A 12,630-nucleotide genomic window follows, 5' to 3' on the forward strand; every position below is an offset into this window, starting at 1 on the left:
AACATACCCCCAACATACAAGTCTGAATATTTAAAATATCTAAAAATGATGACTTTGAATGCCTACTGAGGCACATGTTTTTCAGGCAAATAGGCTTCGTGGTAGCAAGGGGGTCATTAATATTTGATGCTTTATATGCATAAATTTCAATGAAAATAATATTAGAAAAACCCATGTGTTAAACAGTGTGTTTAGGCCTCAAATGTTGTGGTCCGCTTTTAGCCCATAGTTTTTCTTCCTGCACCCCTGTACTTTTAAAATAATCCTTTTACTCTTAGTCAAAATGACTTTTCAGATTATTTATTTTCTAAATTTCCTGAAACATGATTTTCGAAACAAGTTACCTAGAATAGTATTTTTAGAACAAAGTTTTTGTAACAAATTTTTTAAAATAAGATTTTTAGAACAAAATTTCTCAAATATAGAGGAACAAGTTTTTTAAAACATATATAATATATTCTAGGGTGAGTTTTTCGGAATAAGTTTTGTTGGAACGAACTCCCTCTCTTTTTTTCTTCATCTACAGTAGGGAAAGAAGATGCAGGGTGATGGTGGGAGGGAGCAGTGAAGGTAGTGATAATGTTGATGTGGTGCAATGAGTGAGGGTGTTTTAGTCTTTTTCTGTTAATAAAGGGGTGCATTTAGTAATACTAGGGCTGTAGAAATTAAAGGCCTGAACTAATTTTGATGGACCCAATTATAAAATCCAAATGAAAGTGGTGGAGGATTCACTAATTAGTGAAAACTACTTGGAAGGTGGAGAAATGTGGATCCATCTAGAATGAAGTGGCATGAAACAAACATAGAGGTAGCTACCTACCTACCAGCCAGAGTGCATTTTGTTCTGTGTAATAAATAAGAAGGAATAGTTGGGAGTAAAATGGCATTTCTGAGGTCAGTAGCAACAACAGCAACTGCTGTAGCAGCTATTCCTGCAGCATTCGCCTTCTCTTCTCTTTCATCTTCTCCATCTTCTTCATCATCATCATCATCTTCTTCTTTCTCTCGCTCTTCCCAATCTTCCAATTCCCCCAATAGATTCGGCCTTCTCAAAACACTTGCTACCCCTCCCTCTGTTCTCCACATGGACCACAAACTCTCTTCTCAGGTTCCTCATTCTTATCTATCCTACTTTTCTCTCAATTACTTAATTCCCCGCTAATCTAATCATTTTCTTCTTTTCTCTCGCAGCCTGATGCCGTCTTGCCCGAGTTACTGGTCAGTTAGATGTTCTCTCTCTTCGCTATTTGGCTCGGTTAAGTCAAATTCTTAGTTAGTTCCTTTTTTTTATTTTTTTCTTTTGTGATGTCAGACGGAGTACATGGTGGATATGAAATGCGAAGGTTGTGTTAATGCTGTCAAAAATAAGTTGCACGAGGTTAATGGTAAGTGTTTAGTTAAGTGCTTGGACCATCTTGTGTGATTTATTTTCTGCATTCAACGTGTTTGCAACTATGAACGAATAGAATTGGAGTTTGTAACCTCCAACCGATCAATGTTTATCAGACAGGATTTGAGGTATATTGTGATATTGTTCATTAGCTATAGTAGTTACCGTTGCCTAGCCCATGTCCTCTTAATAAGATAAGTTCTCGTGACCTATAATGTTGCTTCTCCCTCCCTACAATCTGGATAGTGATTGAGGGGAAACAAATATGGACGCAGTCTTCTGTCCCCAAGATTTTAGAGAACATCAAGGAAACAATTAAAAACTTTCCAGTAATGATGCTAAGGGGGACTTTTATATAGGAAGATATTCCCACAGGCTGTACACGCTTGAATGCCATTAGACTAGGTAAACTCTAACCTAAGTAGAGGAACTTTAGACCAGAACAGGTTTATTTTGAGCTGATTTGCTGACATTAAATTAAATCGATTCACAATTCTGATGGTTTTAAGCACCCCATAGATTTCTTGATTCACGTTGTTTGGGTCCTCGCATTTTTTTTCAGGAGTTAAGAACGTAGAGGTGGACTTGAGCAATCAGGTTGTAAGGATTCTTGGTTCAACGCCGGTTAAGACTATGACTGAAGCCTTGGAGCAAACTGGTAGAAAAGCCCGGTTAATTGGACAAGGAATACCGGAAGGTTTGCTAGTCAATTTCTTGCTTTGTCACGATTTAAATTGTATATTTTGTAATGCTAAGCTTTCCTTAACGACTTTGCATGCTTTGTTGGCGCCCAAAACCAATTTCACTCGCTGGGACTTTTTCAAAGTAAAAAATGTGAGTGAGATTAATTTGGACACACATCCCCATCATTTTAGTGTAGAGTTTATTTCAAAGTCAATTTTACCAAAATCATTTTGATGTAGAGTACTACCTTTTCTAAGTTAATCATCTTACATGAGATTGTAAAATCTGCAAAAATAAGGTTAGTGGTTTTACTCTTTATTTGTTTATTTGGAGGAATGAGTGTGATAATTATGAAGTTGGATGTTTAGTGTGGTTATTTTCACCTATTAAACTTGAGTTTGTATGCTCCTTTAAACTACATCCTTGTCACCGTAGTTCATTTACTTCTTCTTTCACTGTCGCAGGGAGAGAAATAAGCTCCTTTTCTTTGAAAAACTCGTAACATACTAAGGCACACAACTTGTATACCTAATAGGTTATTCCTTACTCTCCACTTTTTTGGTTCCAAATCTGTTACAACAAATGAACACAAAGTCAAATTTAGAAGCTTTAGCTCTTATTTTGAACATTTTTGGTAATTTACTTATGTGGCTTGATGATAGATACGTTTGTTATATTCTCTCCAATTACAAGGACTCAATGACCTTATTTCTATATGTATATGACTTCATATATGTATTAGGTTGAGGCTAGGTTGGGAGACTTGGCCCCTGTTTGTTTCCAATCCAAAGACAGGCTTGAGGATTTCTCTCACTGTGGGAAACAATTATTGACTGTTAAGATATATTTATTTTAAAATTGAAAGTTCGGAATTTTTCGCTTTATCTTTCTCTTTTCCAACTTATCCCTCCCTCTTGATCCTTTCTTTCTTGATTCTCACCTTTTCACCCTATGGATCTGAACCCAACACTTTCTCCAAATTGGAAATAAGGAGTTGGCTAGCGCAAATTATAGATCATTCTTGCCGGGGACCTTAATTTGGCTCAACTTCAATGGCTTGTAACCATGATGGAGGAAGCCATGTTGTCTGCATGATATCCCAAAATCTTCTCTACTGATTTTGACCATGCAAGAATGAGCTCCTCGAAGATCAATTTGTTCCCAAACATCGTGTTCATTGTGGCTGTGGTTCTGGTGATACTAGATCCTAGGCTGCTTCCCAAAGGCAAGCCCTTTTGGAGCGAGAGGGAAAGATTTTCGAATCAACTGGCAGGCATTTTCATGACTTGGATGGCGGTGATGCCAGCACTTTTTCAAATTGTTGATGTTTCAACCAAGGTTTGCCACTGGCCGAATAACCCTTCCCCATCCTTAAATGAGACCCTGATTCGATTCTTCCCTTCTTGGGCTTAGTGTTGCATCCTTTTTTGATTATATGTTTCCTCCATTGATCATTGTCTTTAACTTTCTTTCCTTCATGAATGATGTTGCTGAGTAAGCAGAAGTACCAGAAATGTGAATTTCAGCTTCAATGTGCTATTGAGCGTCAGTCCAATTTGGTTCATGCAACACAAAACAGAGTTGGACGGGTGGAGCAGTTATATGAACCATTCTTTTTAAAATAAATTTATCTAAGGTTTCACAATCTTGTACCCATATTGTGAGACATTTTGAAGCCTCTACCTATATGCATTACAGGTTGAAGATCGGAAATGAGCATATTACATGGGCTACTGCTGCTCTCTGCTATTTATTCCTACATTGTACCATTTTTATTGTTTGTCTGTTTTGTTTTTTATTTTACTGAAGCAGTAGAATATCTTATATAGGATTTCTGTTTGCTCTTATTGTCAATCGCAAACAACAATAGAGTAAAAACAACTCTTCCATCAATGTCTTATTGCCTTTTGACTTAAGAAAATAGTTTAAACTGAATCCTCCCACCCCCACCCTCTGTGTTGTTTTACTGACACTCCAAAAATGTTCATGTGTGAAATATCAGCTATCGGATGCTTTTGTAATACGTATACCATCAATATGTGGGTAAAGAACTGTAGTATTTCCTTGAGCAAGATGAGATACTATGGTATTTGGTTTCACGTTTTCACTAAATTTTGTCTATTCATATTTCATACTCTCATTGTTTCTCCCCTAGTTGTTGTGACTTGTTTGTACATCTATTTGTCAACCCCAATTTGGAATAACCTTGTTTTTGTTTAGCTTAGACTGCAGCAGATACATTTTAAATAAATATTTGTAGTTCTATGGTGTCTCCTGATTTCCTTGTTTTTAATTATGTTGTTACATCATTTATTACACATTGCGCCACTTGTGTTTAAGGGACTCATTCGAATAATATGATTGTCAGCAATATGTTTTTACTTCTGTTTTCATGGTTTCAGCTTTACTATAACTTCTGATTTAGTTAAATATTTCTTTTTTGCCTTTCAGATTTCTTGATATCTGCTGCTGTTTCCGAATTCAAAGGTCCAGATATTTTTGGTGTTATTCGCCTAGCTCAAGTAAACATGGAACTAGCTAGGATTGAAGCCAACTTTAGTGGGCTGTCACCAGGAAAGCACGGTTGGTCTATTAATGAGTTTGGAGATTTGACTAGAGGTGCAGCAAGCACTGGTAAAATATTCAATCCAATAACTGAGGAAAACACCAAAGAGGTATGATTTTCCACATACCTTTAAAAAAAAGTTCTTTACATGGTAGACATATTTCTTCTAGGTTTAAATATTCATTTGGTTCTTACACTTGCCCACAATTTGTGTTGTCCGTATACATGGAAACTAAGTATTTTAGTTCTCTAAATCTGCCACAGAATTGAAGCCCACTCAAAATTAGTGTAAAAAAACCACTACAAAAACTATGAATTGTTTTATATTTCTAGTGGTTCAGAAAATTTCTGTCAATTTTACTCTGCCAGATTCAGTTTTGTAGCAGTTTTAGAAAACCTAAGTTACTTGGTGTTGGAATGGACTAAAACATAAGAATGAAGCAAAGTAAGGACCAATTCAATAATTAATCTTTCTTTTACGGATTGATCACTAGTGTATATATTATTACAAAACAGTTAGCTTAGGATAGTGAATATTTTTCTATCAGAAAGTGTCGGGTCGCATCATGATGTCTATTAAGTTCGTAGAATACTTCTGTTATTGAGGCTGCTCTCCTCTCAAGTGTGATGTTTGACATCTCTTCTAGAAATTTCATTCTGCCACTGAGAGGGGTGGGGGTTGGTAGGTCGGAAGGAAGATGCACATAGAATACCTCAAAAAAAAAACTTCTTCAGGCTACACAAGATACTTTTAAAACTGTACACTCAGGAAATAATCCTACCCTTTTATTCGGATTAATCCAACGACTAAGTTTTAAGGTGGTCAGCCCCTGAACTTCCTAGGGCTGATAGTAATTAATGGTGGTCTCTTCGTTCCTTTGGCTTGAGACTGGGTACTCAAAATAATCTGATCCGTTGATTTGGACTAATCCAATGAGAAGTTTTAAGGAGGTCGGCCCTTGAGCTCCTTGGGATATGCAGAGTTGACAAAAAGAAGCCATATGCAAAGACTATGGAAATTTCAAAGCCAGTTCCTATTATCTCGGGCTGACTAGATTGAGGCCTCCGACAGCCTTTTTGAGTGGAACAAAAGCCTATTTTACCAAATTGAATAATGCATTCTCTGCGTCCTTGCCTCTACTTGAGCAGTAAGTATTGTGTTGATGCATGACATTCCTTTTTACTATAATTCCACAATCATTTACTGGTCGTCGGACTCAAATCCCATGTCCCACACTCTGTCTCACACATGCAGTAGTGTCAATTCCTTTCTTAATTAAGTTTTCAAAATGATTTCGGTAAGAGATGTAACCAGAGTGCAGTTATATTTGGGGCGAGGCGAGTGGAGAGTGATGCTTCTTCTAGTACAATCTGCAGTATGAGATCGAAGAGAAATAGAAAACATGTTGATAAATTTCAGGGTGGAAATCTAAAGGTTAGAAATTGGTATATATCAAGAAGAGGATTGTTGTTGTCTTTGCTTGCAACAGTGACTAACTAGTACTAGGCCCATGATCTACGTCATCATGTCTAGGAGCTTGCATAGGCTGTCGTTGAGGGAGGAGACTAGGGGGCCAACAACGACACTCCACAGGTTTCAGCCCACCGTCTATGGTGGTTTATAGTATTTCAGTATGTGTCAGCTCCTCATTTCAGGAAATAATGTTTAAGATAAGAATGTTAATGACACAATATTATAACATGATGAAGATCCTACTTTCTCTAGAAACATTATAATATATAACTAGGAGCAAATTTTATTTTACAAGTTTGTTTTATAAGGTTAAAATAAATTTAAAGTAAAATTGTTCATACAAACACAGTTATACTAAATTAAATGGGGTGGATTTTTTAATTGAGTGTCATTATTTGATTGGAGGGATAGAGTTTTTGAGCAGGAAATGAAGACCGGTGATTTGAGTCCCTTGCAGTCGGTCTAGTTTTTTTGTTGTACTCTTACCTCTTTTTGGTTGAGTTCTGTTGTTAGTGATAGAGTGTTAAGAATGTTGCGTCAAATAATTTAATATTTTGATTCAATTTATAAATTAAATTCTGTGTTTGGAAGTTGGAAAATATGAACTACTATGATTTAAAGTCTTTTCTTTATTTTGGTATAAATTAGCTCGTTCACATTTTGTCGGATTTCAGCGGATTTTAGTTTTAACAGTTGAAATTGGCAATTTTGCAGTTATTAGTTAATAGACTTAATATATCCTAAATATGGATTGTGTTTCAAGCACGATCTGATTAAAAAGTCAATTCAAACCGTATTTTTCATATTGGGTTCAAAACTGTAAAGTTAATTTATAAAAAAAAAATATTCAAATTTTAGATTTCAAACCAAACATAAGGAGATCCGGTTGATTGGATTTTCAGCCACTTGGCGACCTGGGAACACTAGAAGCCAATGAAAATGGTGATGCCTTCTACACTGGAGTCAAAGAAAAGCTGAGGGTGGCTGATCTTATTGGAAGATCTGTGGTGGTATATGCAACAGAAGATAAAACAAAAGATGGTATAACTGCCGCAGTAATTGCCAGAAGTGCAGGAGTCGGTGAGAACTATAAAAAGCTCTGTACGTGTGATGGCACCATTATATGGGATGCCACGGATAAAGATTTTGTATCCAGCAAGGCCTGACACAGTAATTCACTGAAAGCAAAGCATTGCTATTTAGTTGTCTTGTCCCCATCAGCAATATTGTACTTCTGAAGATCGCATACCTCTTTCAGATGTAATTCATCTCTCTTTGATTTATTCTGAATTTCTTCTCCAGAATTATGAACTTATTTTTTTGGTTAAGATGGATGTTAATTTGACATAAATTAGAGTTATTTTAGATATTTTAATAATTGTTGGACATTAAGAAAATTGCATAATAAAAAAAATGTAGTAAAAATTGTTCAGAGTTTAGGATTATTGTGTATGGTTGCAGGTATTATAACATAATTCCTTGTTTAATTATTTGATCTAACCATTTTTAAAATGCACACAGTATATTTTATCGATGATTCTCTAGTTAAAAAATGGGTGTTAATTATACAGTATGAGACTTGGGTATAGTTTGACCAATTACTCAAGTCACGAGAAAAAGTGTTTCTGCATTGATTTTTAAATTTCACTTCTCCATGTCTTTTCTAACAACGGTTATGATAATCCATCCGATTGGTAATAACCTTAGAAATGCTTCACTAATTTGATTAAAAGAGAAACAATAGGAAAACAGTCTTTTAAATATTGTTTTAATTTATCGGTAGTTGTTAGTTTTTGGTTAGAAAATTTAACTCAGTCTCTTCCTTCTAAATCTCATCAAATTAACTTTATTTTTTCAAATCGTTAGCATGAGAAAAAAGATCAAATTCACAATCTTCTTCTCTATCCTTCCTTCTAACTAGGTCATCTTTTAAATATGTTATGTTGGCCGTATCAAATCATTGATGGCAATGGTGTACAATTAAGTATCCATTTGCAAGGTCCTAATAGTGCTAAGCACAACAATAATAATCAATTCTTCTTGTCGGGTACAATATGCAACAGGGATAAAGTTAGAGTCGTTAAAAGAACTATTTTTTTATATATTTCTATTTCTAATAGTTAATTAAGTAGACAAAGTAGGCAATAGCCCATCTTTCATAGCCATTTCTAACAGTGCAACAGCCACCAAAACTTTGCAATCCGCTGTTGTGTGCCAGAGATTCTTGTAAGGTACCACGCGTACCTTAATTAGCTCCCCGTGTTCACGAAGGCCAGTCTCTTTTCCCTGTAGTTGTGTGATTATCTCTTTGTCAACACGCCCTCTGTAAAGAAAAATACTGATTTCTTCGTCACATCCTCCCTTATCACCAAAACAAAAAAGATGAAAATTAGATTTCCAAGCGATAAAAGCAGTAAGGACAAACTCTATCAGCTAAATGTATAAAGAAATGTAGTGATTAGATAGTTTCAATGCTTTCTTAAGAATAATTTTGAAACATTTTACAAGTCAATTAATTTGATAAGTTTACTCCGAGCAAATCATTTCAACAAATTTATGGACTAATAAAATATTTTCAGTATGTAGCGGTATAAGGCTTGTCTGCAAGGTTTATTAATCAACAGTTATTATATTAGCCTCACATGACCAGAAATTGAACTGCTTCTTAATTGTTTGATAAATGCAACATTTTAACATAACGATACGATACTAAACTATACTTATTGCCATGCCAAATTATTAATAAAACTTGCAAAGCAGGATCATGAAATTTGAAAAAGCAACCCAAAGACAAAAGTCTCAGAAACACACCCCAGAGGGAAAAAATCTGCATCCAGTTGTAGAGTCAAGGAAAGCAGTGAGGTCAACCATGTCTTCTACATTTAACTTGATACCAATCTCTTCTTCAACCTATCAAAGTCATAAATACAAGAAAGCGTGTATAGTTTAAGACATATAGTACTAGAAAAGATAAAAAATGTCGTGTATACAAGTAAAAAGGCCACAAAACGTGCACTTTCAGCACTGCTATGTATAAAAAGAACTGTGTAAGAGGGAGAGAAAAGTAGACCTCGCGAACAGCAGTCCCAACAAAATCACCTTTGTTATCATCCAGCATTCCGGCAGGCAATTCCAAAATAATTCTTCCAAGAGGCACCCTTGCCTTATGAATAAGAATAGTCATAACAAAAATTCAGTCATAAATCTAATTAACCAAAAAACAAAAAAGCTGCAAGGCACCAGCATCTACCTGTTCTGTAAGAACAGCATATGTTTCACTCTCTGATTCCAGGAGTATCAGCACCGCCACAGCTGGTCCTCTTGCAAATACAATGCCTGGAATCTAATTATAATGTACTTTATTATAAAGGAATGAGATCAGCATTGGGAGCACTCAATATAGATAATTGAAGTGGTTAAATATTTGTTAAACAGTCGGCAAGTCCAAGGTCTTAATCATCTTAAATCCCTAAAGAGGATGTGTTTGATACATGGCCATGAGATTACTATAGGCAGGTCAAATCCCTCATGTTTTTGCATGATGTGTGTGGAAATACAATGCTGTTCCAAGCATACGAGAATCTAACAAAGCCCCAGCTTATGTGAGATTGCAAGGTGTAGCACAACACAAAGGGCACCTAATTCGGTCTGGGAAGTTAGATGCAGAGAGGCTATTTTGAGGATATGGATCCAGGTCACAAAGCAAAAACCTTATGACTGCTTCTGGGCTTGCCCTCAGATATTGTAGTGCATTTATTTTAATAATTTGTAGAGAGAAGGTTAAGACAATATGCGTACTACTATTCAATATTCATAGCTCATAGCTGTAAGTAAAGTAATGCAGGACATAATGCTAATATATTGAAAAGCTATTATGTAGACCATCTCATACCTTTTTCCCTGTTTCCTTGTCAAAAATATCCGCTTTAAACTTGAGAAACCCAATGCGCTTTCCAAACATGTCAACTCCCTGTTTATATATAAAATTTGTGTTAGTTATAAGGAAATATGAATAAACGAAGAATACAATGTAAAAATCCTTTTACTTAAATTCCCTTGTAACAAATCCTTAGATGATCAAAAAACAAATTGTTCAGGGCAAGGTTACCAAGACTCTGTAGCATCAAAACCCAATATGATCTAACCCATCTTCCTAACTAATGTTAGAGTTGGCCCCTAGGTTTTGTTACCTCGCATAGAGACACCTAAGGGGAAACTACAGCCTTCCCCCAGACTTATTAGGTCAAAGAGGAAGACTTCTAATTGGACACTGCAACTCCTCCATAAAAGCAAGGATAGGAAACCCAATTATGGTCATCAGAGCATATACTTGCCCAATTACCCTCATTGCTTGAACCTTTGCATACTCAAATTTTTGAGTACCAATGTGTCACGGAGGTTTCGTTATCACTCCTTCCTCCATTATTTCCATCCATCACCAAGGTGAAAGTGAAGGAGACCTTCAAAATTCAGCCGTCAGAAGTTGCAGACGCAAGAACATTGCCCTTCGCCCATACTCAAAGCCTCATATCAGATCACATATGCTTCTTATAATCTACAAAAGCTTTATAACTATATTTTCTGAAATGACTACCTTCTATGGATCACAATCTTAGTTAAAGCCACGAAAGAAAGAGTAAAACAACACCAATTAAGTTGCTTGTCATGCATTCTAGACTGAGATATGCATGTTGTGTTTGGTGTCGCATATATTAGATTCCAATCCTTCGTCTTAAATGTGAAATAGTCCAAAATTTAAACCAATGTGATGCAGATCCAAGATCTAGAGTAATGCAGAGAAACCTCTTCCACGAACAAAGTATCATTCATCAAAAGTTTTAGCTAAACATATTTGATTACCTGAACTAGAACTTGTCTGAGAGACATGGTGCCATCAGCTAGAATCCCATTCTCAGTTTGCAAGTTATGCAACCACTGCTTGAACAAAGAGGATTCAACAGCATTCCTGCAAGGAGGGCAACGTGAACAACAATCCTAAAGGACCCCCCCAGCTACCTAATGTTACAGAAAATGAAACAAGTTACCCCTATCAAACAACAACGACATACAAGCATGTCAATCTTATTTTACAATTGTTTCTCACGGGAACCAATAAAAAATAACACCTAACCGAATGAAACCTTCTAGATTCTATTAGAATTTTAAAACAAAGGAACAAGATCGTATTTGATTATATCTACGTTTCTCTCACATTCAAAATTAAGTAGTAGAAAAAGAGGAAATATAAATGATGACCAGAAATCAGAATGGGAGACGCCAGGAGCAGCAACAATGTGAACGGGTTCATTGGGTTTATTAGGCAGTGTGATTGTGTGAGTCAAGGAAGGTGACTCGGTGGACATTTTGCAGCAGAAAACTTTCTTCTTCCAAACCCAATTGGAGGCGTGAGGCCGACTGAACCTTTTCAGCGCACCACATACAGCGCCAACATTCGTAGCCATTGAAGCTCATACTTCGGCTTCAGCAAGAAGATGCAGAATCACTTCCACCTATTTTTGGGCTCATTAACGAGGCTTTTTCTGGCCCAAATCTGCAAATTCTTGAACTGGGGGACTTCTGTTTGTACCCTGTGTTTTCTTCTTACACCTCCGTGGGAATGTGTAAAAGACCGAAGTTGTTGGTGGTTCTTTCTCATCTTCTTCCACCGTCCTACTCCAGCTGTGTCTTATCTTGGTCATACACTTTCTCTCGCGTTTTTTCGTTCAATATATCACATTCTTATTTTTATTGAAGCTCTTTGCATTTTGATCGAAGCCCTTTCGATACTTGATACTAATTTTTGTTTCTTGTATGAGAGCGAGTTATCTTTGATTTCCAGTTATGGGGTGACAAAGAGATAAAAGATAGATTTCTTACTTGGACTGAAATTTTTTTATATCACCTGAATTTAACTCTTAACTTCGTTACCTTACCATTGTATCTGTTTGTATTCTCTTCATAAATATCAATAAACTCCATGAATGGCCTATAGTAACCATAATCGTTACATTCCCTGATGCCGCTTATGTTGCCATAATTCTTGAATGCACTCCTATAGCTCATATCCCATTTGTCCATCTGTGATGTATGCGCCTATGTACTGGAATGTACATCGTATATATGTATGCTTAAGCCTATTCGGACGTACGTTTGCAGGATGTCAACGAGGCGAGGCGAGTCGGATAATACAGAAGTAGTAGCTCTCTCGTATTTTATCTGGATAAATATCTGTCCTATTTATGTATTCATATTTGTCGGTAAGTACTCACATAATTTTTTAATATCCACGAGTACCCGTTGATATTTACAAAAAAAATAAAAAAAATATTTAACAATATTTTATAACATTTATAAATTTTAAACAAAAGTCCAACTAACTCATCATTTAAATAGTGTTGAATGACAGTTTACAAATAAATGATTTTTTTTAAACTAATTAACAAAAAAATAACTCATTCAAAATGAATATGTTAATATTTTAATCATATTTTTTTATTATTTTTTAATTTAAATTAG

At 35.8% G+C, this 12,630-nt stretch overlaps 2 protein-coding genes across 2 annotated transcripts; one reads left to right on the forward strand and one right to left on the reverse strand.

The window, feature by feature from the left end:
* The first annotated feature begins 778 nt into the window (after nucleotides 1–778).
* Nucleotides 779–7,548, forward strand: LOC114178604 (copper chaperone for superoxide dismutase, chloroplastic/cytosolic). Its single transcript, XM_028064610.1, has 6 exons — nucleotides 779–1,108; nucleotides 1,192–1,218; nucleotides 1,313–1,385; nucleotides 1,953–2,087; nucleotides 4,526–4,749; nucleotides 7,017–7,548. Exons 1-6 carry the CDS (start codon nucleotides 881–883, stop codon nucleotides 7,278–7,280), a joined length of 951 nt encoding a protein of 316 aa, XP_027920411.1. The 5' UTR covers nucleotides 779–880; the 3' UTR covers nucleotides 7,281–7,548.
* Nucleotides 7,549–8,021: 473 nt separating this feature from the next.
* LOC114176972 (nudix hydrolase 14, chloroplastic) lies at nucleotides 8,022–11,616 on the reverse strand. The gene is made up of 7 exons (XM_028062175.1): nucleotides 11,371–11,616; nucleotides 10,975–11,080; nucleotides 10,007–10,084; nucleotides 9,365–9,457; nucleotides 9,185–9,277; nucleotides 8,926–9,024; nucleotides 8,022–8,475 (listed from the first exon to the last, which is right to left on the reverse strand). The coding sequence occupies exons 1-7, from the start codon at nucleotides 11,574–11,576 to the stop codon at nucleotides 8,239–8,241; spliced, it is 912 nt and encodes a 303-aa protein (XP_027917976.1). The 5' UTR covers nucleotides 11,577–11,616; the 3' UTR covers nucleotides 8,022–8,238.
* Between the last annotated feature and the right edge of the window lie 1,014 nt (nucleotides 11,617–12,630).

Source organism: Vigna unguiculata, chromosome 3 (genome assembly GCF_004118075.2).
Source record: "Vigna unguiculata cultivar IT97K-499-35 chromosome 3, ASM411807v1, whole genome shotgun sequence".
Taxonomy (NCBI): domain Eukaryota; kingdom Viridiplantae; phylum Streptophyta; class Magnoliopsida; order Fabales; family Fabaceae; genus Vigna; species Vigna unguiculata.